Here is a 24,825-nt window from a genome sequence, read left to right as displayed (position 1 = left end):
TTGATTTGTGCATGGGATATTATGGCTCATGGACTTAATTGGGTTTTTTGTGATAGTAATAAAAAGGGATTGATGAGGGCAGAGCGGTGGATGTGGTTAATATAGACTTCAGTTAAGCATTCGACAAGGTTCCTCATGGTAGACTGATTAACAAGGTTAGATCACACAGAAGAGGGAGGATTAGCTATTTGGCTGTAGAACTGGCTCAAAGGTAGAAGACAGAGTGTAGTGGTGGAGGGTTGCTTTTCAGACTGGAGGCCTGTGACCAGTGGTGTGCCACAAGAATTGGTGGTGGGTCCACTGCTTTTCATCATTTATATAAATACTTTAGATGTGAAGATAGGAGGTATGGTTATTACATTTGCAGATGACACCAAAATTGGAGGTGTAGTGAACAGCAAAGAAGGTTACCTCAGAAAACAACAGGATCTTGATCAAATGGGCCAATGGATCGAGAAGTGGCAAATGGAGTTTAATTTAGATGAATGTGAGGTGCTGCATTTTATAAAGGCAAATTAGGGCTTATCATTTAATGATAAGACCCTGAGGAATGTTGCTGAACAAAGAGACCTTGGAGTGCAGGTTCAGAGTTCCTTGAAAGTAGAGACATAGGATAGTGAAGAAGGGCACTTGGTATGCTTGCCTTTATTGGTCAGGGCATTGAGTATAGGAGTTGGGAGGTCATGTTGTGGCTGTACAGGACATTGATTAGGCCACTTTTGGAATACTGCGTACAATTCTGGTCTCCCGATTATAAGAAGGATGTTGTGAAACTTGAAAAGATTCAGGAAAGATTGACAAGAATGTTGCCAGGATTGGAGGGTTTGAGCTATAGGGAGAGGCTGAATAGGTTGGGGCTATTTTCCGTGGAGCATCAGAGGCTAAGGAGTGATCTTATTGAGGTTTATACAGTCATGAGGAACACAGATAGGTTAAGTAGACAAGGTCATTTTTCGTAAGGGTCGGGATGTCCAAAACTAGAGGACATAGGTTGAGAGTGAGAGGGGAAAGATTTAAAAGGGAGCTGGGGGCAACTTTTTCACGCAGAGGGTAATGAGTGTGTGGAATGAGCTACCAGAGGAAATAGTGGAGGCTGGTACAATTACAACATATCAAAGGCTTCTCCATAGTTATATGGATAGGAAGGGCTTAGAGGATTATGGACCAAATGCTGGCAAATGGAACTAGATTTATCTGGTCTGCATGGAGTTGAACCGAAGAGTCTGTTTCCTTGCTGTATATCTCTATCACACTATAAATCACTGAAGTCGGAGAAACATGCAGAGGTCTGGAAAATGGCTAATTGTAACACACCTGTTTAAGAAAAGGAGGCAGAAGGCATTAGCCTGACATTGGTTATTAGTAAGATTTAAGAGTCCATCTTAAAGTTGCAATTATGCAGTACTTGGAAGTACATGGTAAAATAGGACTGAGTTAGCACTGTTTCATCAAGAGGAGGTCAAGCCTGACCAATGTGTTAGATCTATTTGGATTTCCAGAAGGTCTTTAACAAGGTGCAGCACAGAAGGCTGCTAAATAAGGATAAGAGTCCAAGGTGTTTGGAATAAAGAACCAGCATGGATAGAGGATTGGCTGACTGACAGGAAACAGAGAGTTGGGACAAAGCAGTCTTTTTCAGGATGGCAGATGATGACTAGTGGAGCTCTGCAGGGGTCAGTGTTGGGACCACAACTGTTCACATTATACATTAACAATCTGGACAAAAGAACTGAGAGCATTGCTGCTAATTTTGCAGATGACACAAAGATAAGTGGAGGGACAGGTCATGTTGAGGAAACAGCGAGGTTGTAGAAGGACTTGGACAGGCTAGGAGTGGCAGATGGAATATAATGTGGGGAAGTGTGAGGTTATGCACTTTGGTAGAAAGAAGAGGCTTAGATTATTTTCTAACTGGGGAAAGGCTTTAGAAATCCGAAGTGCAAAGGACTTGAGAGCCCTAGTTCAGGATTCAATAAAGGAGGTTCAGCTGGCAGTTAGGAAGGCAAATAGAATGTTAGAATTCATTTTGACAGGGCTAGAATACAAAAGTAGGGATAGATTGCGGAGGCTGTTTCAGGTTCTGTTCAGATTGCATTTGGAATATTGTGAACAGATAATGCTGATCATGGAGATGGTTCAGAGGAAGTTCACAAATTTGAAACTGGGAATAATGAGCTTGTCATATAAAGAAGCGGTTGAGGACTCTAGTTCAGTAGTCAATTGAAATTAGAAGGATAAGGGGAATCTCATTGAAACTAACAGAATACTGAGAAGCCTGAATAGAGTGGAACGTGGAGAAGAAGTTTCCATTAGTATGAGAGACTTGGACCAGAAGGCATAGCCTCAGAGTGAAGATACAATCTTTAGGGAATGGGAAGGAGATGGGAAGAATTTCTTCAGCCAGAAAGCAATGAATCTGTGGAATCCAGTGCCACAGAAAGCTATGGAAGTCATCAACTCTTTTCAGACAGATAGGTTCTTGATTAATAAGGGGATCAAAGGTTACAGAGAGAAAGCAGGAGAATGAGGTTGGGAAACAAATCAGTCATGATTGAATAATTGAACAGGACCTGTGCAAACTAAGCATTGTGATTAATTTTCTACTGCGACGTTCAAAAAAAATTGCCTTGTCCCTGTTTCCACCCCAGCGGAGATTAGTCAGCGCTGCATGGACAGGGTCTAACAAAATACAAACAGATTGAACGTGGGCTTCTCAGGCTGTACTGCTGAATGGTCACAATAGGCCAATGTTTTTAACCATGCACTTTCAGGGAAGCGTTTTGCTAACTTTAATCATCTCAAGTGAAATTAATCCCTACTTGATGAATAGAGGTTCTCATTTTCACAGTGATATGAGCCTTCTCCAGCAAGGTAGTAGCTTATCTCCTGATCCAAGCCCAAAACGCTGTCACAAGATGACCATCAAGTTTTCTTTAGTTACCTGGATAAGTAGCTCACCAGCACAACAATGATTTATTGCCCATTCTGGTTGACCTGAGAAGCTCGTGGCAGGCTTCTTTTTGATCTATTACAGTACTTTGACACAACTGAGTGACTCTATGGGCCATTTTAGCATATAGTTAAAAGTCAATTGCAGAGATAGGCCAGACAGGATAAAAACAACATATTTCCTTCCTTAAAGGACGGTTATGAACTAGCTGGGTTTTTAAGACAATTGGACAGATCTGGTCATAGTACTTGATTTCATTATTATTTTAAGTAGACTTCAAACTCTCAAAAAGCCATGGGAAAATCAAAACTCCCTCACCAAATTAATTTACCTAGTATCGCAACCATGGTACGAGGAAACCTCATATTTCACCGAATTTCACAACTTGGCATTTAATGCCAATGAGACTGTAAGCAAAGCTGAAGATGACTCAAGGATCTGCAGCTCCATCTGGACACTCCCAGCACAGTATATAAAACAAAACTGAGATACCAGCATTCTTGCTTGCTTGCTCAAAGTATTTCTAACATCAGCTGGGCTGGGAGCAAAATGTTGCACATAAGGGCAAACAACGGTACAATAAGTGATTTAAATAGTGGGGAGAAGATAGAAATGTAGTGGTGGGAGAGGAGAACATTTTCTCTGCGGCCATGAGTGGGAGCCCCAAATGCTGTGTTGCCTACCTAGGCACCTGGAGTAAGGACATCTCCTCGGGGATAGAAAGGAAATTGGGAGAGGGAGGGGAGGGAACCAGTAAGTCAGCATCAACATTGGAGCCAACGATATTAACTGGACGAGAAAGGAGGTTCTGATGAACAATATGAACAGATAGGAGCTAAATTAGAAAGCTGAACCTCCAAGATAACAGTCTCAGAGTTACTACCTGTGCCTTGGACAAACTAGAATATGGTAAATAAAGTCAAGGAATTACGTATGTGGTTCAGAGACTGGTGAGAGTGGAATAGGTTTCAGTTTGTGGGGCACTGACAGCAGTTGGAAGGGAGCAGTTCTTCACTTTAGCCACATGGAATGAGTATCCTGGCAAAGCGATAACAAAGCCTCTAGATAAGGGCTTTAAACAATGGGGTGGGCATCTGGGTGAAGGAAAATGTAGGCTTATAAAGCAAAAGCATATTGCAGCATTACAGGGCAGGCAGGTACTGATACCCAAAATGGGACAGCAAGTGAATGAGTATACAAACATTGGTGACTCCTGTGGTGCAGTGACAGTACCCACAAGCTTTAAACCAGGAATGCTGGGTTCAAGTTCTACTTAATCCAGGAATGTGCAGTAACACCAAACAGGTTGATTTGAAAATATCTATAAACAGTGAAAAACAAAAGTAAACAGAATCAAAGGGGGAAAACAATTGTAAAAAGGCAACATAGTTGGCTCTTCACTTGAATGCACTTCAGATTTGGAACAAAATAAATAAATTAATAGCACAAATACAGGTTATTGAGGATGATCTTATTGCCATCACAGAGCCGATTGTTACACGAGAACAAAGCTGGGAACAGAACAAAACAAAGGAAAATGCGAGGTGCTGCATTTTGGGTAAGTAAATCTTAGCAAGACTTATACACTTAATGGTAAGGTCCTTAGGGAGTGTTGCTGAACAAAGAGACCTTAGAGTGCAGGTTCATAGCTCCTTGAAAGTAAAGTCGCAGGTAGATAGGATAGTGAAGAAGGCATTTGGTATGCTTTCCTTTATTGGTCAGAGTATTGAGTACAGGAGTTGGGAGGTCATGTTACAGCTATACAGGACATTGGTTAGGCCACCTATCGGAAGGATGTTGTGAAACTTGAACGGGTTTAGAAAAGATTTACAAGGATGTTTCCAGGGTTGGAGGATTTGAGCTATGGGGAGAGGTTGAAAAGGCTGGGGCTGTTTTCCTTGGAGCATCAGAGGCTGAGGGGTGACATTATAGAGATTTATAAAATCATGAGGGGCTAGAAAAAGTCTTTTGCCTGGGGTGAGGGAATCCAGAACTAGAAGGCATAGGTTTAGGGTGAGAGAGGAAAGATATAAGAGAGACCTAAGGGGCACCGTTTTCACAGAGGTTGGTACGTGTATGAAATGAGCCGCCAGAGGAAGTGGTGGAGGCTGGTACAATTGCAACATTTAAAAGGCAACAGGATGGGTATATGAATAGGAAGGGTTTGGAGGGATGGGTGCTGGCAGGTGGGACTAGATTGAGTTAGGATATCTGGTCGGCATGGGCAAATTGGATTGAAGGGTCTGTTACTATGCTGTACAGCTCTATGACTCTAAATGAAGAAAGAACGAGGAAGTAGCTGCTACAAGGACAAAATGAACAACTGGAACAAAAACAGTAGGTTGCTGCGTTTGCAGAGCAGGAAGTGTACAATATGACAACATTCGGAAACTATGAGCTATTGAAATTTACTACCTGTAAACTAAAATAGTCCACAAATTATTAAATCGTTCCACAGTATTTTGTGCTGATTCTGCACCCAACCCCATTTTCTCTCCAGCTGATTTTAAAGTCTTAAGGAAACATAATTGTCTGGGCACAACAGTCAGTTTCCCTTTGATATCGAAGCTCATTGATTCTTACCTCCAAGCATATATCTTGAACAGCCTTTCCACGCCAAAAGCTGTCAAGGAGGATGAGAAACTGAACATACCTTCCAACAAAGACCTCTGCAAGTCAACAGAAATCCTAACAGACAAAATAGATATCACCACCATACTCCTGTACTGCTGAGAGACCTGGATCACATCTCTCTTTGTAAGTCCATGTATTATTTTTTAAAGAATTATGTGGGCCCAGATAAACATACCTTGACTGTTTACACGAAGGACACTTCACTATGGAAAAGAGAAAGGCAGCGTGCAATAGCAACAGAGTTTAGACTAAATCATTCAGTCAGGAGGACTTTGAGGGAAAGTTTAAAAATGTTGACAAAATTCCCTAAAAAAATCCATTTCAAAGGACTGGACACAATGTCAGCATGGCTGAAAAGCATTTTTGACAGGTCCTATTCTCAGAACCCTCAAATGGTCAACATTACAGGGAAGAACAACGAAAACACTTCTCAGATACTCTGAAGCTCTCCTTGACAAGCAGCATTAATATTAATGACTGAGGTGAATTTGCCAACACTTGAACAGAACAGTGACAACTTGCCGATCAAGCTGCAACGTGTTTTGAGTCAAAACCGGTTCATGATGAGGTAGAGCGGCAGGAAAGAAACAGAAGTAAATCCTGAACTCGGGATCCCACTAATACAGGACATGTCTTGTCCTAGATGCCCATAAATCTCCAGATCAAAAATTAATTGTTGGCAGAAACATGTGACTGTGCAAGCATTTATCCCTTCAAGCATGCCTACCATTCAATATAATCATGCTGACCGTCCAATTCAGTACCCTGTTCCTATTTTCTCCCCATCCCCTTTGAATCCTTTAGTCATAAAGGACAGCACAGTGGCTTAGTAGTTAGCACTGCTGCCTCACAGTGCCAGGGACCCGGGTTCAAGTCGCACCTCGGGCGACTGTCTGTGTGGAGTTTGCACATTCTCCCCTTGTCTGCGTGGGTTTGCTTTGGGTGCTCCAGTTTCCTCCCATAGTCCAAAGATATGCAGGTCAGGTGAATTGGCCATACTAAATTGCCCATAGTGTTAGGTGTGATAGTCAGGGGTAAATAGAGGGTAGGAGAATGGGTCTGGGTGGGGGGGTCCGTGTGGACTTGTTGGGCCGAAGGGCCTGTTTCCATACTGTAGGGAATCTAATCATAAGAACTATATCTAACTCCTTGTTGAAAACACTCAATGCTTTGGCCTCAACTAATTTCTGTGGCAGAGAATTCCATACATTGGAATGGTAGTGTGGACTAATGTTGGCAGAATTCAAACCTCCACAAGAATACCCCCAATTGATTTCCAAACCATCCCACTCTGCTACAACTATAGAAACTCTTTGAAGACATTAGAAATTCTTTTGATTGAATCTGGAGCTAATGCAGGTAGCCTAAAAAGAAGAGTTTTCCAAAAAAATGTTTCAGAAAGGAGGGAGGCAGAAGACAGGAAACTGCAGGCCGGTTAGCCTGACCTTAGTCATTGCTGAGATTTTAGAGTTCATTATTAAAGATGAGATTGCAGAGTAGTTGGAAGTGTCTGGCAAAAGTCAGCACGGTTTTGTCAATGGGCGGTCATGCCTGACAAATCTGTTAGAATTTTTTGATGAAGTAATGTGCTAAATTAGGAAAAGGAGAGCCAGTGGATGTGATTTACTTGGACTTCTAGAATGCCTTTGACAAGGTGACGCAAAGAAGGCTACTAAATAAGATAACAGCCCATGACGTTCGAGGCAAGGTACCATAATAGATAAGAGTACTGGCTGACTGACAGAAGACAGAGATCAGGAATAAAACAGATCTTTCTCAGGATAGCAGTCGGTGACAACTATTCATGTTATACAATAATGATCTAGACAAAGAATCTGAGAGGATTGTTGCCATATTTGTAGGTGGCACACATGCAAGTGGAGGAATAGGTAGGGCTGAGGAAGACGGGAGGCTGCAGAAGGCCTTGGTCAGGCTTAGAAAGTGGGCAAAGAAATGGTAGATGAATACTGTGTGGGAAAGTGTGTTTATGCACTTTGGTAGGAAGAATAATAGTATAAACTATCTTCTAAATGAGGGAAGGCTTCAGATTTGGGAGTCCTAGTTCAGAATTATCTTAAGATTAACATACCAGTCCAATAGGCAGTTAGGAAGGCAAATACAGTGTCAGCATTCATTTCAAATGAGCTGGAATACAGGAGCAAAGATATACAGCTGAGGCTGAGTAAAGCTCTGGTCAGACCACACTTGGACTATTATGAGCAGTTTTGGACCCACATCTAAGGAAGGATGCACTAGCTCTGGAGGGAGTCCAAAAGAGGTTTACAAGAATGATCTCAATGATGAAGAGCTTTTCATATGAGAAGCAGTTAAGAAGTATGAGTCTGTACACAATGGAATTTAGAAGGATGAGGGGAAATCTAATTGAAACTTACAGAATACTGACAGGCCTGGATAGAGTGGACATGGAGAGACTATGACCCAAGAGCACGACCTCAGAGTGAAGGGAAGACTCTTTAGAACTAAGATGAGGAGGAATGTCTTTAACCAGAAGATGGTTCATCGACGGAATCCAGTGCTACAGAAGGGAGTGAAGGCTAAGTCATTAAGTGTATTTTAAGACAGTGAGATAGGGGGATCAAGGGTTAAAGGTAGAAGGCAGGAGAATGGGTTTAGAAATGTATCAGCCATGATCAGAGCAAACTTGATGGGCTGAATGATCTACTCCTTTTTCTTATGGTCTTAAATAGTTTTTAGAACTACAATAAACAACATAAACAAATTTTTATGAATACCATATTGTAATAAATATTTCACTAAAAGGGATTCCACTGATAGCATGCATTTGTGTCTATTGTAGAAGGTCCTTAATGCAATGTCTGCATCATTGAACTGAGTACAAAATTTAACAGCAATACTACAAAGTAAAATGGGCTAGAGATTGACAAAAAACAAGTATGAAACTGACCTCTAATGTAACAAGAGAATTACGAGATAGGTCTAGTGTTTTAAGACGGGTGAAATTTTTCAGGGACTTTCCAAGATGTGTGATCTTTTCCTCATAACTTCCTGGAAGAAACAAAGAACGTACATCCGCTGGAAGACAAAAAACAAAATCAATTTTTATTGTATGCACAAACTGAATTATGAGACAATTCATCAGAAGTCAATTATGACATTCACTTTGATGTTCCTACTTAATAAAGAAATTGGAGCAATATGCTAAATAATTTCTAGTTATTCCACATGCAACTGTTATGCTGCTTTGAAAAAGCTTTCCTTCCCCATTAGCCAAAAAAAAACCCCATAGCCTCACATTCCACTTTTCCAGATGATCCTTGCAAGAAACAGACACCACAAGCACCCTCAGCACCCCATTGTTCACATATGACCCTTCACATTGAACAAGAGGGGCGGTTCATTTGCAGAAGGCCACACAGCCAAGCCCACCTAATTTAGGCTCCACATTTATCGATGGTCCAGAACAGATCACTGGTTAGCCAGAGGTAAGAACAGCATTAATTTTTGCCATTCCACAGTATCAATTCTGACTGTTGTCCCAAAATCATCACTATCAATAGACTCCATAACGGTGTTCTACAATTCAGATTCTGTATTCTGATTTGTGCAAACAATTTTTCTCCTGGAGCAGATGATCATACATTGTACTCAAGATGTCCCAAATGCAGCATGGATACCCTGACTTTCCAGCTTGAGATATCCAAGCATTCTATTTGCGATTTGGCTTCCTAAATTTGCAGCACTCTGTTCTTTTGATTGATGTAAAGGTTTCAATGCTGGTTCAACACATTTCCAATGCTGTTCCCCAACTGATAAACCAACTCTAAAATCCCCAAATACTTGACACACAATTCATAAAAGAGGTGAATCCAGCTCAGTGCAAATCAATAAATTATTGAAAGAAGGGAGATTGGAGCATAGGGACAAATGACACAATCTAGTGTAGAGTTAGCACCATAGTTTGAGAGTCCAACAGCTCAGGCAGAGTGAAGCCAAAAATGCAAAGAAAATTAGGAGATGATGGACTGAACTTAATATACTGCAAAGATAACAAATGTTTCACATGGAAAAAACGATTTGGTAAGATTCATTTCCAAAGAACTTAAAATGCATATGTCCATTTTTTATTTGAACCATTGCTCATACACTCATTGGAGCATACTACCTCAATAGCAAAATCAACCCTCATGGCAAGGATGCAGTCTCGTCAGAATGGTTACCGTCAATACTCCTTCTAGAATGCATACTTGAACAGCAACTTGGAAGATACCATGCAGATTACTCACAAATTGGCCTATTAAACATATTACAGCCACACAATAACATTCTAAAGGTCCTGGCATTGAAATGAATTGGTCACATACAAAGTTAAATGGGTACATTGACAAAAACAGAAATTGCTGGAAAACTCAGCAGATTTGACAGAATCTGTGGAGAGAAAGCAGAGTTAATATTTCAAGTCCAGTGACCCTTTTTCAGATCTGATAATAGCAAGGAAAATGTGGGATTCATGCTAATGACAGTTGGAGGAAAAGGAGCGAATGGATAGGTGGAAATGGCGCTGAGAGACAGAGAAAGAAAAATACGTAGACAAAGGGATGGTTGGTCATAAGTCAGGGAGGAAGGAAAGATGATTATGGGAATAAATCAGTGGTGTAAGTGGGTTAGCTGTGCTGAAAGCAGCCGGTGTCATAACAGGGACTGCAGCGTGGGGTTCAAAGTACATGGAAGGAGATTTTTACGTTCTAAAATTATTGAGCTCAGTACTGAGTTCTGAAGACTGCAGAGTATCCAAGTAGAAAATGAAAGTTGGCCTTTCCAGCTTGCATTGAGCCTCACTGGTGCATCATAGCAGGTCTGAGACAGAAATGTTGGCCAGGGAACACGATGCTGTGTTATAAGCAGCAGACAAATTGAACCTCGGGGACATTTCTGTAGCTAGAATGTAGGTGTTTTGCAAAGCGGTGATCCAGTCTGCACAGCTTCTCCCCAGTGTAGAGAAAACCACATTGTGAGCAGTGAACACAATAGGCTAGATTAAGTGAAGATCAGGTAAATCACTGCTTCACCTGGAAGATGTGTCTGTAGTCTTAGATAACAAGGAGGTACAAGGTAAACGGGAAAGTCTTGCACCTTCTGCAATGGCAATGGGAAGGCGCCATGGGGATGTGGGAAGATGTTGGGAGTTGAGGAGGACCAGTCCCTGCAATGTGCTAACAATAGAGGGGAGGGGAGCATGTGTTTGATAGTGACATCCCTCTGGAGCTGGCAAAAAATGGTGACTTATGATCCTTTGAATGTGTACAGAGGTGAGATGCAAAGGGAGTAGTAGGAGGACCATATCTATATTTTGGGACAGAGGAAAAGGGTTGAGGTCAAAAGTGCAGGGACTGGGTTAGACACTAATAAAGATTCTGTCAACAGGGAGACGATGGCCTAGTTGTGTTAATCCAGAGGTAAAAACAATGACTGCAGATGCTGGAAAGCAAATACTGGATTAGTGGTGCTGGAAGAGCACAGCAGTTCAGGCAGCATCCAACAAGCAGCGAAATCGACGTTTCGGGCAAAAGCCCTTCATCAGGAATAAAGGCAGTGAGCCTGAAGCATGGAGAGATAAGCTGTTGAAGTCCACATCGATGCCCTGGGGTTGAAGTGTTCCGAGGCGGAAGATGAGGCGTTCTTCCTCCAGGCGTCTGGTGGTGAGGGAGCGGCGATGAAGGAGGCCCAGGACCTCCATGTCCTCGGCAGAGTGGGAGGGGGAGTTGAAATGTTGGGCCACGGGGCAGTTTGGTTGATTGGTGCGGGTGTCTCGGAGATGTTCCCTAAAGCGCTCTGCTAGGAGGCGCCCAGTCTCCCCAGTGTAGAGGAGACTACATCGGGAGCAACGGATACAATAAATGATATTAGTGGATGTGCAGGTAAAACTTTGATGGATGTGGAAGGCTCCTTTAGGGAACATCTCCGAGACACCCCCACCAATCAACCAAACCGCCCCGTGGCCCAACATTTCAACTCCCCCTCCCACTCTGCCGAGGACATGGAGGTCCTGGGCCTCCTTCACAGCCGCTCCTTCACCACCAGACGCCTGGAGGAAGAACGCCTCATCTTCCGCCTCGGAACACTTCAACCCCAGGGCATCAATGTGGACTTCAACAGCTTCCTCATTTCCCCTTCCCCCACCTCATCCTAGTTTCAAACTTCCAGCTCAGCACTGTCTCATTGACTTGTCCGACCTGCCTATCTCCTTTTCCACCTATCCACTCACCCTCTCCTCCTTGACCTATCACCTTCATCTCCTCCCCCACTCACCCATTGTACTCTATGCTACTCTCTCCCCACCCCCACCCTCCTCTAGCTTATCTCTCCATGTTTCAGGCTCACTGCCTTTATTCCTGATGAAGGGCTTTTGCCCGAAACGTCGATTTCGCTGCTCGTTGGATGCTGCCTGAACTGCTGTGCTCTTCCAGCACCACTAATCCAGTGTTAATCCAGAGACCCAGTTAATGTTTGGGGACCTGGGTTCAAATTCCACCATGGCAGATGTAGAATTTGATTTCAAGAAAAATCTCGACTTAAGAATCTAATGATGACCCGAATCCATTGTCAATTGTTGTAAAAACCCATCTGGTTCATTAATATCCTTTAGGGAAGGAAACTACCATCTTACCTGATCTGGCCTGCATGTGACTCCACAAGTTTGACTCTTAACTGGCCTCTGGGTATTTAGAGATGGGCAATGAATGCTTGGCCTAGCCAACAACACTTTCCTCCCATGAATGAATTTCAAAAACAGGGTGGACATAAAAGGTATGCAGCTCTGAGGCCACCCAACCCTATATAGGGTGGAATCATCAGAACAGATGCAATGCAAATGGAGAAACTGGGAAAAAGGAAGAAAATCTTTACAGGAAGCAAGGTGAGACAATGTATACTACAGCTAACTTTGGGAGTCGATGGGTTTGTAGAGGATATTTGTGGCCAGTCTATCCCCAGAAATAGAAACAGAGATGTCAAGGAGGGAAGGGGAGGAATCAGGGATGGACCAGGTGAAGGTGAGAGCATGGGGAGGAGGGGGGAGGAGTTAGAAACAAAACTGATCAGTTTTTTTTTTCCAAATCTGAACGAGAGGGTGTAGAAGTGACGTTATTGATGTACCAGAGAAAGATGTATGGAGGGACCCAAGTAGAATTGGAACAAGGAATGTCCACCACAAAGAGACAGGCACAACTGGGGTTCATGCAGGTCCCCATGGCCATACTTTTGATCTGAAGAACCTAAGAGGAGTTAAGGGAGAAATTGTTCAAACAGAAAGCGAGCTCAGCCAGGAGGATGGTGGATGGGGAAGGTTCAAGCTTCTTCCCAGTAAGCAGAAGAGAGCTCTATGACCATCCTGATGAGGATGGACGTGAAGAGGGATTGCACATCCAAGGCGGAGAGGAGCAAGGAGAAAGGATACTTTTTAATTTTAACTAAGGGTGTGACAATTAACCATTTTAACTATCAAGATGCACTGGACACAGAATGGGCTATCATCACTAACAGCAGTTAACATTTACATAACACTTACAAGGAACCAAAATGCGCCAAGTACTTCAAAATAAGTTTATTAAGCAAAGCACAATACCAAGCTACGTAAAGATGATATTAGGACATATGGTGTCAAAGAAGTATGTTTTAAGAACCACTTTAAAGTAAGGATTTGTAGAAAGGCAGATAGATTTAGGGACAGGATCCCAGAGGCTAACTTGCAGACAGCTGCAGCACAACCACCAATGGTGGAGCAATGAAAACTGGATGCACATGAGGCCGGATTTGGAGGAGAGGGGGGTTTTCAGAAGGTTGCAAGACGGAGGAAGTTACTAAGCTAGAGAAGGGCATATACTACAATTGATGTAAAACACCTTCCTGAAAGAATGTACATTTTGCACTAGAACCCACTAAGTAGTGGTTAGCAAGCAACAGAAGCAAGAACAGATTGAACCCCAAAATAAATTTTGAATATTATTAAAAACAAATAAAAGCTCAACAAGTTTTACGGTTCTTTACATTAACATTGGACCATTCAGATGAGGTGAAATGTTTATTTCAAAAGCACAGTTCCACCCATAGCATCAAACTTGTTCCAATTATTTGAGAGTTTCTGCCATCCCAACCCCACCCAGAGGCTCAGGTCAAGTAATGATGACTCATAGAATTTGTTTTACATCTTTGTTATGAATTGCCTCTCAGTTCTTGGAACTTATGCCAACCAGGTCCTACTAAAAACGTTCTTATTTATGACTATTTAAAGGTTTAGTATGCAAATTACTATTTCCCAATATTCTTTGTTTAATTCCAACCACAAAGTTTGATAAGGTGAAAATCAAAAGGTTGAAAACTACTAAAAAGATTAATAGAGATGCAAAGAATTGCTGTAATATTGCATCTTAGTTGCAGCTAAGTGAAAGTTAGATAAAGTAAGGAGATGCAAACTAGCTTTAAAACTGATAGGAAGCAATCGAGAGTGACGACATCTGCAACAACATATCCCAAGAACAATCAATCAGTGACTTTACAATAACCAAGCCAAAAGGCTCATTGGGACTTTAAATAAATAAATCTCCAGGCAACAATGCTATTTATTCCAGACTGCTGAGAAATTAGGAATGAATTTCGACAGTATTAACATTCATTAGAAGGGATTTAGTCAAGCTTGGCATGGTATCAGAAGATTGACAGTATGTTTAATATCTGCTACGATCAAGAAAGACAAAACAAACATGCAACTATATTAGTCATATCTTCTTTTTATATAAAACCCATTTAATGAAACTAATCCGGAGTAAACATGATCAACACCTGAACAAACAACAGACAGAATGAATTAACAAGTAGTCTATGCGACATAACAAATTTCAACTGCTCTGAGCAAGTGACTACTCAATGAACAGTTATCAGCTCTGTGATGTAAAATGCAACGGGGAAAGGCCACTGTCAAAGGCCCCTCAGCCATTGTATGTTGACAGGGTAGAAACAAGAAAAATCCCTTGTGCTTTATGCTTGGCATACAATGAACAGTGAATATTGACGGTAATTCTAAATGTAATAAACAAAATTCACAATTAGAAGAAATAGTCTGCCTCTGTCAACATTACATAGTCATGCAATTTACTTTAATGAAATTTTGAGCATAAAGTACATTTCTGGAAAATATAGTTTCTTTCTTTGATCAATGTTCCATATAGATAAATTCAAAGTGTGGCAATTCAGAGGAAAGGGATGGTAAATAAACAAACTGATTGGTAGAAAGTGAATACTTGCAGAAGTTACACAAATGTACCATTGGAGGACTAGGAGTACCTCAGAGTTCAACACTAATTCATTTAAAAAAGAAAATAACAATTTATATTTATGTAGCCCATTTAACATAATTAAACATCACAAAGAACATCACAGAAGTATAATTAGACAAAAATTGGCAATGATTCAACACGGACCAAAAGTGTATCCAAAATAGTGGGTTTTAAGAAATATCTTGAAGAATCCTAGATTCAGAACTCAGTCGGAGGATCATAGAATTTTCATACAATACCAAAGCAAGGGCATTCAAACAGAAGAGGTAACTAAGAAATTACACTAAGAGACGTATAAGATAACAAATTAAAGTCATGAGACTGAATGCGCACAAGTATAAAAGGCTCAGATTGTCCCATGACAGAGACAAGTTCCGTTGTGGTGAAAACTCACCAAAATTATGAATTCTCACCATTAACACATTGATTCACTAAGGCAGGTGATCATACAAAGGATCAGCTGTCACCATTTAAATCCCATTTTGGTTTCCTTGCTGTCTGGAACCCGGAATGTACACAGCAGGTTTGTTTCAGTAAACTTATTTTAGGATAGCTAGACAACTGCGGTACTCCAATGGATATGGGTCTAGAACACCTTGGGTTAGGGGTTCCCTCACATTCTTGGGGGAACAGTGATTTAAGTGCTTCTGGTGGAGGGGGACGTGCGTGGATTTAGGTACCCTTTGAAATCGTTAGCTAAATATGAGAAATCGCCTGTAAAGTGCATGGACCCACTGGAAACTGTCAAAGATTTGTCAAGGAACTTAGAACACAAATGATTTTTCATAAGAAATTAGCTGAAGGACATTCAGTGTATTGAATGCTCATTAATGAGTTTTATTTTAAAATGGTGCACAGATTTATTTATGTCAGCATCTTCCATTTAATAAATTCAATAGGGAAATTGAGAAATTAAGAGTGTGCAATACTCTATTACACTGAGGCAATGCGTATTGGTAAACTTGAGGATAGGGTTGCATGAAGCAATAGAAAATTAGCTCCTCCGTGCATAATTGCCAGCACAAATCCATTGGCCCAAGTTACCTATTTCTATTCTGAAGATGCAAGGCAACACTCTGACTTCCAAGTCAAGCCTTTTCCAAACCTCACAAACTCAACCCAGGAAAGACCAGATTTTATTTTGGGATGGTAGAATTTTTTATGGCTCCCAGATTTTGAAGCCCAATTACACCATATCAAACTCCTTCACCAGGACATCCCATTTAATTCACTTTCCAGAGAAAAAAAGCTTTAGCCTGTGCAGTATTTCCAAATAGTTATAAAATCTCAGCCCTGATATTATCTTTATAAATTTGCTGTATTTAAACTAATGCATCTACCTCTCTTTCATAACATGGTGACCAGAACCGAGCAGAGTATTCAAGCAAGGTGTGGTGAAATAAATTTCTACATTATTTTGATCTGTTTCAAATCAGACTCTTGAAAGTTTTGAACTGATATTCTCTTTATAAAGTTGTTTTATTCATCTACAGCACTACTTTTCATGATATGTACAAGTTCTCCTCCAACTCAAGATTGAATAACCAGTGTATTTATTTAACAGGTGCAAATTCCCAAAGCCAAGGGATAACTTTCTCGTTTGCTAAGTTTAAAGGTGATTAGTCCAGCACTCAGTCTATAGATAAGATACTCCTCAGTAATGTACAGCATTGTTGCGTGTCTCTGTAAGTGTATAACAGATTAATATTAAAGCTCAAGATAAAAAAAAAGCCTCAGATGCTGGAATCCAAGGTAGATGAGCAGGAGGCTGGAAGAACACAGCAAGCCAGACAAGCAGCAGGAGATGGAGAAGTCAATCTCTGGTGCAACCCTTCACAGCTCCAGCAGTGGAGGCTGACTACACAGGAGACCTGGCTATGCCAGACCTGTGTAGCAAAGATCACTCACATCATGGTAATTCAAAGCTTACCATTCAACAGACAAGATTCGTCACAAGCAAACTGTTAATGACCTCAATATTTCCCATCCTTAATCCAGACAGGTCTGCTGGCAGATCTTGCTCAGATTGCTCCACATACAGCAGAGATGGAAGGCAGATAGCAGGTGAGTTGAAGAGGTCATAATTTGATAATGGAGTGGTATCCCTGGCTGCAGAGGGTGTATGGGTCGGATGTTTGTAGGTCAGGTAGTCAGGGAAGTGCTGTTGAGCAAAGAGTTCTAGTTATGATGTATTATATTCAACTGGTGTGTCAGATTACCTTTGCCAGGCAAATATTCTGCTGCAGACTATGATAGGGCAAATACGAAAATTCACAGTTGAAGTCCAGAATGCTATGGGAACATAGCCAAGCAGATCAGCAAGTTTGGTTACAAGGTTGCTTCTTATTCTGAACTTGGCTGTTGTTTTGTTCAGCTGTTCCTGGAAGGACCAAATCATATGTAGAATCTCTCCTATTTACATTGGGTTGGGATGATACTTTCGTCTCTCGCCGACCACAGCACTGGCATTATGGAGGTGAAATACACCAAGTATGGTTTTCAAGGAAGTCAGCTTGAGATGCCATGTGCTGCAAACTTGTAACTTCTTTAAAGGACTTGATCCAGAATGCAGAAGGTTGGAACTGAGATGACAATAGATGTCATTAGTATAGATGAACTTGCAAGTTTGTTGTCAGCTAATCTATATAGAGGCTGAACAGGGTTGGTGTTAGCAGTTACTTCAGTGGTGGTCAATTAGCATATCTTCTTGTACTCCTCTTTGCCCAAAGTGGACTCAATAGCCTATTGGTAACAGTATTTCAGCAATTGTCCTGACCCAGATTGGAAACACTATTGGCCTGCTCCTGAAGCTACCAACATGCCACAAGGTAGCGTGGGCAGCTGTACATTAGTAAAGTGTCTATCTTCATGTTCTATTGGGCACTGTTTGATGACAAGCAGTACCAATTTAGATTAGATTCCCTACAGTGTGGAAACAGGCCCTTCAGCCCAACAAGCCCACACCGACCCGCCGAAGGGTAACCCACCCAGTTCCATTTCCCTCTGACTAATGTACCTATCACTATGGGCAATTTAGCATGGCCAATTCACCTGACCTGCACATCTTTTGGACTGTGGGAGGAAACCGGAGCACCTGGAGGAAACCCACGTAGACATGGGGAAAATGTGCAAACTCCACACAGACAGTCGCCCGAAGCTGAAATTGAACCTGAGACCCTGGTGCTGTGAGGCAGCAGTGTTAACGACTGAGCCACCGTGCCACCCAATTTGATTGCATATGCAATGCCACTTACAGAAACTGATTTGATTTATATTAAGAACTGTTGGTACTTCCAGAGACATGGATCTTCAAGTAGTGGATGACCTCTTTGGCTGTCCTACCAAAATATACCACCTCACATTTCTCTATTTTAAATTTAATTTCCTAATCAACAATTTGGCAAATTTGTGTTAACAAGTACTTTGCACTTTATCACAATGCTGCATTTAAGGAAAGCAAATCTTAGCAGGACTTACACATTTAATAGTAATATCCTAGGGAGTGTTGCTGAACAAAGAGATCTTGGAGTGCAGGTTCATAGCTCCTTGAAAGTGGAGTCACAGGTAGATAGGATAGTGAAGGCGGCATTTGGTACGCTTTCCTTTATTGGTCAGAGCATTGAGTATAGGAGTTGGGAGGTCATGTTGCAGCTGTACAGGACATTGGTTAGGCCACCGGAGGAATATTGTGTGCAATTCTGGTCTCCTTCCGTACTTGATCAGCATGGATGAGATGGATCGAAGGGTCTGTTTCTGTGCTATACATTTCTGAGACTATCTCCTTCATATTAACAATACCCTATTCCCTATAATTTGGCATCACCATAAACTTAGTAGGTGCACTTCTGATGACAAATAATTACTGTAAATTGCGAAGAACAACGATCCCTGCATCAATAAATTTGAACAACACAATGCATTTGTCAGTTTGAGCAGCTATCCTTAGCCCTTATCAGTTTGGATTTTCAGCCAACTTGCAATTAATTATGGCACTGATCTCCTAAATCCACATGCTCTGATTTTAGCCATGAGTTGAATTTATGGTTCCTTATTAGGAATCTTTTCAAAGTTAAATGTAGCACATTATGTTTCTCTATTCTGTAGCTACAGAACAACAGGTCATTTAAAAAAAAAGATGCAAAGTGATGGCTTCTCAGAGGGTAGTAAATGTCTGGAATTCTCTACCCAATAGAACTGTGCTGGCAAAATCAATCACAAACTATTTAAAGAGGGTGTAGAAAGATTTTTGAAAATAGTGGAGTTGATGGCTATAGGGAACTGCTATGAAAGAGGAGTTAAGGCCTAAAGCCACAATCTTGTTGAATTACGGGGCAGGTTTGAGGGAGTAAATAACCTACTCCTCCTATTTCTTATGCTTTAAGTCCTTCTGTTATAGCTTCATAGAGATGTACAGCATGGAAACAGAGCCTTCAGTCCAACCCGTCCATGCCGATCAGATATCCCAACCTAATCTAGTCCCACCTGCCAGCACCCAGCCCATTTCCCTCTAAACCCTTCCTATTCATATACCCATCCAAATGCCTCTTCAATGTTGCAATTATACCAGTCTCCACCACATCCTCTGGCAGCTCATTCCATACACGTGCCACCCTCTGCGTGAAAAAGTTGCCCCATAGGTCTCTTTTATATCTTTCCTCTCTCCCCCTAAACCCATGCCCTCTCGTTCTGGACTCCCCGACCCCAGGGAAAAGATTTTGCCTATGTATCCTCCATGGCCCTCAATTTTGTAAACCTCTATAAGGTCACCCCTCAGCCTCCAATGCTCCAGGGAAAACAGCCCCAGCCTGTTCAGCCTCTCACTATAGCTCAAATCCTCCAATCCTGGCAACATCCTTGTAAATCTTTTCTGAACCCTTTCAAGTTTGTTACTTATAGTAATTCAGTAAATGCAATCAGACATGATTTTCCCATTTAAAATCAATGTTGAGTATAAACTTTAGTTGCTAATTTTTTTAGTTAACCCAGTAAAGATTCCATTATCTTTCATATAAACATAGAAAGAGGAGCAGCCATTTAACCCTTTGAATAATGAAACAGATTCATTGAGGTTATGGCTGAGCTGCAACATAATGCTGATTCAACCTTTCCATCAGATCTCCTAATATCTATGAATGACAGAAGTCTATAAACCAAGACTATCAAGTCTTTTAGTTAACAATTGGCCTAGCATCAACTGTCATAGAATCCCTATCATGCAGAAAGAGACCATTCAGCTTATTGAAATCTAGTTTGATCCTCCAAACAGCATGCCACCCAAACCCAGCTCCCCAACCTATTGTAGCATTTACCATGCCTCATCCACATAGTGTCCAGGGATGTGCAGTCTATGGGGCAACTTTGCTTAGCCAATCCACTTAATCTGCATATCTTTGGACCATGGACAAAAACCATAGCACCTGGCCATTGGGAGAAAACTCAAAACTTAAGTCACATGTAGAAGACTTTCCAAATTTCACTCCTGAACAGTCCAGCTCTAATTTTTAGGCAATGTCCCAGTTCTACATTCCAGGCAAACAGGAATAGTTTGTTTATCCTAAACAAAAATCAGAAATTTCTGGAAAAACTCAAGCATGTCTGACAGCATCTGTGGAGAGAAAGAATAGTTAACATTTCAGGTCCAGTGACGCTTATTCAGAACTGATTGTATTCGGAAAAGATTTTTATAGATGCTAGAAAAAAGTGAGGAAAGGGGCCAGTCCTAAAATTAGTGAACTCAATATTGAGTCCAGAAGGTTGAGAGTTTCCAAATTCCAAGGAAAATAAAGCATTGTTCTTCAGAGCACTCCAGCACTCCCAAGACAACGATCTTGGCCAGGAAGCATGGTGGTGTTGAAACAGCAGCCAACCTGAAGTTCATGTACATGTTTGTGAACAGAACATAGGTGTTCTGCAAAGAGGTCATTCAATCTACTTCATTTCCCCAGTGTAGAGAAACCATATTGTGGTTTTTATCTAGCTACAAATCAGTTGTGGAGAAGGATCAGTGGAATCAAAACATTAACACTGCTTTCTATCCACAGATGGTGCCAGAGCTACTGAGACTTTGCAATAATTCCTGATTTTGTTTCCAATTTCCAACTTCCACAGTTCTTTGGTTTTTAGCTTGTTTTCAATTTGATTTCCAAAACATCATAAAACTTTGACTGAAATCACCCCTAAACATTCTAAATTCCAAGAAATACAACCATTTCTTTGTGCAATCTGTCCTTATATTAACCCTAGAATCAAGCTGCGAGTCTGATAAACCTACACTGCACTCCCTCCAAGGCTAATATAAAATATGTATGGGGGTTGAGGAAGGACAGAAGAATTCAGACCTGCTCACAAAACCCAAGATATGGTCAGACCGGAACTCTGTATGGTCGAAACATGGACTTCCTGACCCTTATATTCTAGTCCTTTAGATAAAAAGGTGGAATACATTAGTTTCTTCTGACTATTTTCTATACCTGCTTATGACATACTGTCAAATGATCCATGTGCCTGCACATCAAGGTTTCTTTGGATCTCCAGTATTTCCAGATTTTCATTGCTTAGGAAGTACTCTGTTCCATTCCAAAATATTACTGATACAATCAAGTCTGGTGAAAACAGTTAATTATTTTTAAAAAAAGATGTAATATTTAGCCAGCTTGCAAAGAATTCACATATTATAACTTTAGCTACAGTTTTAATATATGATACAAAACAAAGCTCTAATAAGAAATAAACCAGCAAAATCTCAAGTCCACAAAAATAAAAAAAAGGTCAATTTTATTGTCAAAGTCACTCAGGTAAACTATACCAGTTAACAAGTCAAAAAGCCATCCAGAGTCCCACAACATAGGCACACCAGCATGCACGAAAATAGAATAAGTTATAGGAGGAGAGTACAGATAAAACTTAAAAGTCTCTCAGAGAAAAATATGAGCTTGAATGGTGAACTTGAAACTCCTGTGGTGTTGTGGCAGATGTAGTCCGATTCTTTTCTAGGATCACAATATTTTTTAAACTGTGAGCCGTCCTTCTTCAAAGCAGGTATTGAGGCTCCTTTGGAGTAAAATTCTCTTATCCCTTGTGACATACTCCAAAACTGAGACTTGTACTGAACTGGAGGGTAGAGAGCTGCTGCCACCATTCCAAGTGCAGACCTTCTTAACCTCTAGAACAATTAAACAAGCTTATAATCATAGTTTGAAGGTTCTGTGGCACAGTAGTAGTGACCCAAGCTCTGGGCCAAAAGGCACAGGTTGTTTAGTCCCACCTGCTCCAGAAGAGAGCCATACCATGCCTGAGTAGACCGACTAATTAAAAATAAGGATAATCATTGCTTTATTAACAGATTGGGGAGTCAGAGGCATACAAGGAACCATCAAGCTATCGAAGATACCCTTGAATTAAGGAACTGTCCTCAGCAACTGCCTCTCCCCCTCTGCACCAAATAATAAGTTTCAGTTGATCTCCTTTCTCCTAGGCAATTTCTACAGTCAAGTTGTCTGGTGGCTTGCTGAGTTTAGATTTTGTAGAGGATTCCAACAGTAGCCACTAAGACGTTCTGTGTAGAACTGAGCAGATGTATTCTGTTAATCCACTTGAGGGGTTTGTGAAAAAATGGCTATCATTGTTGGTACGTGACTTCTCCAGTCATTCTAAAAGAGTCCTGGCTCATTTAAAGTTGATTCCTTTCTTACAAAAGCCCCAGGTGTTAAAATTAGTCAATGGAATTAGAAGAATAGTCCACATATTACAACAATGCAACGATTCTGTTAAATTAAACTGCAACCGAAGAAACCCCACCAGAGGATTCCTCCACGATGTGGGAAACCAAAAAAAAACTATCCACAATATGTCAGCTGTGCAATAACCAAAGGTTTAGAATTGATTTAGGCTTACTTATTCTTGAACTGATTCTTTTGTAAGAAAGACTTACACACCCACCACTTTCCAAATTGCTTGCCACTCTATTCCCAGTCATAAACTTACAGGTTCAAGTCCCATGGCAGGAGTGGAACATCAAGATCAAGGCTGACACTCTAGTACAATATGAACAGGGCTCTGGGTTGTCAAACCTGCCATCACTCTGAGGCCCTGTCTGCTGTCTCTAACGGACTTCAAAGATCCAGTCATATTCTGAAAAAGAGCTGGGAAATTATGCCCAGAATCCTGGCGAAGGCAGACACCACAATCAATATCACAAAAGAAAACTCACCGGGTTGTCATCATATTGCTGCTCATGGGAGCTTGTTGTGCTCAAACTAGCTTCCACATTTCCTAAGCTGCAGCAGTGTCTACCCCTTCATTATCTGGAGATGCCAGTGTTGGACTGGGGTGTACAAAGTTAAAAATCACAAAACACCAGGTTATAGTCCAACAGGTTTAATTAGAAGCACCAACTTTTGGAGCGCTGCTCCTTCATCAGGTGGTTGCGGAGTACCTGATGAAGGAGCAGCACTCAGAGTTAGTGCTACTAATTAAACCAGTTGGACTATAATCTGGTGTTGTGTGATTTTTAACTTTGTACCCCTTCATTGGTTGTAAAGCACTTTGATGTGAGCAGTGACCATGAAAGTCCCTGCAGTGCATAAAATGCAACTCAATTCAAAGCTGCCAAGAGTTATGCCGACATTTGAGTAAGTGATTTATGGACTTGATGCTGTATGAAGAATGTAACCTGGAACCTAACAGCTCCAAGTGCTGACCCTCTAACCCTGGGTCAGGCCTAACTGCGTTCCCAAGGGGAAAAATACAACCCACAGCAGCTGAGATCGAGCCCGACCCCCGGGACGGAAACTGCTCCAGGCTTCTCCGCTGGATATCCCCGCCCCAAGCCGGTCCCTGTCGCCCTTACCGAGCCGCTGCTCCTTCAGATCCACTCTCCGCCGAATCCAGTCCTCGGTCACCATCAGCGCCATCCTTTCAAACCGGGCTGCAGTGCGCAGGCGCTACCACCTGTCACTCAACACTGAGGGGGCGGGGCGCATCGTGGAAACCCCGCCCACAATGTCCCATTCACACCTGGGGACACTGAGATACTGCAGGTAGAGATAGAGAGAACAGTGTTACAGCAGGTGGACAGAGAGGTAGAGAAAAGTGTTAGTGCAGGGAGACAGACAGAGACAGGGAACAGTGTTAGAGCAAGTAGACAGAGGGGAAAACATAGATGGTGATACAGCAGGTAGTCAGAGAGGGCACACAGTGTTACGAGAGGTATGATTTGGAGATGCCAGTGTTGGACCGGGGTGTACAAAGTTAAAAAAAATCACAACACCAGGTTACAATCCAACAGGTTTAATTGGAAGCACTAGCTTTCAGGGCGCTGCTCCTTGTATAAAATTGTAAGACAGAGAATTTATAGCAAAAGTTTACAGTGTGATGTAACTGAAATTATACATTGAAAAAGACCTGGATTGTTTGTTAAATCTCTCATCTGTTAGAATGACCATGTTGGTTTCAGTTCCTTCACATGTAAATCGCAAAACCTTTTTTTTTAAAAAGTTACATTCTCAAGTGAACTTTAACAATTGGTAAAATCAATGACTGCAGATGCTGGAAACCAGTTTCTGGATTAGTGGTGGTGGAAGAGCACAGCAGTTCAGGCAGCATCCAAAGTTTCAGGCAAAAGCCCTTCTTCAGGAATGGAGGCAGGGAGCCTCCGTGGTGGAGAGATAAGTGGGGGAGGGGGGAAGAAAAGGGAGAAAGGGGGGAGGTGGAAAGGTGGAGCTGGAGAGAAGGTAGCAAAGAGTACAATAGGTGAATGGGGGTGGGGATGGAATTGATAGGTCAGAGAGGAGGGTGGGGGAAGGTAGCACTGTCCCCTTGCCCATTTGAAGGTTAAATCTTCATTCCTTCTAAGAACAAAGCCTCCTTATTTTCCCAAATGCTGCACTCAGAGTTGCCCCTATTATGCCTGATAGGATAAGTCTTTCGTTC

The 24,825-nt window shown here is 41.6% G+C and overlaps 1 protein-coding gene across 3 annotated transcripts in view; it reads right to left on the bottom strand.

Annotated features, from left to right (window-relative positions):
- The window catches only part of cep72 (centrosomal protein 72), a 154,602-nt gene extending 130,709 nt beyond the window's left edge, over positions 1–23,893 (bottom strand). For 2 of the 3 annotated variants that reach the window (XM_072560567.1, XM_072560570.1), the window contains exons 1-2: positions 23,744–23,893; positions 8,511–8,638 (exon numbers count right to left, since the gene is read on the bottom strand). In XM_072560567.1, coding sequence (XP_072416668.1) covers positions 8,511–8,638; positions 23,744–23,807 — 192 coding nt within the window. In that variant the 5' untranslated portion in view covers positions 23,808–23,893. Of the gene's footprint in view, positions 1–8,510; positions 8,640–23,743 lie in introns of those variants that run through there. The other variant, XM_072560571.1, reaches the window with a different exon arrangement.
- Positions 23,894–24,825: the final 932 nt, after the last annotated feature.

This window comes from Chiloscyllium punctatum, chromosome 41 (genome assembly GCF_047496795.1).
Source record: "Chiloscyllium punctatum isolate Juve2018m chromosome 41, sChiPun1.3, whole genome shotgun sequence".
Classification (NCBI taxonomy): Eukaryota; Metazoa; Chordata; class Chondrichthyes; order Orectolobiformes; family Hemiscylliidae; genus Chiloscyllium; species Chiloscyllium punctatum.
This window is presented reverse-complemented; position numbering and strand designations above follow the sequence as displayed.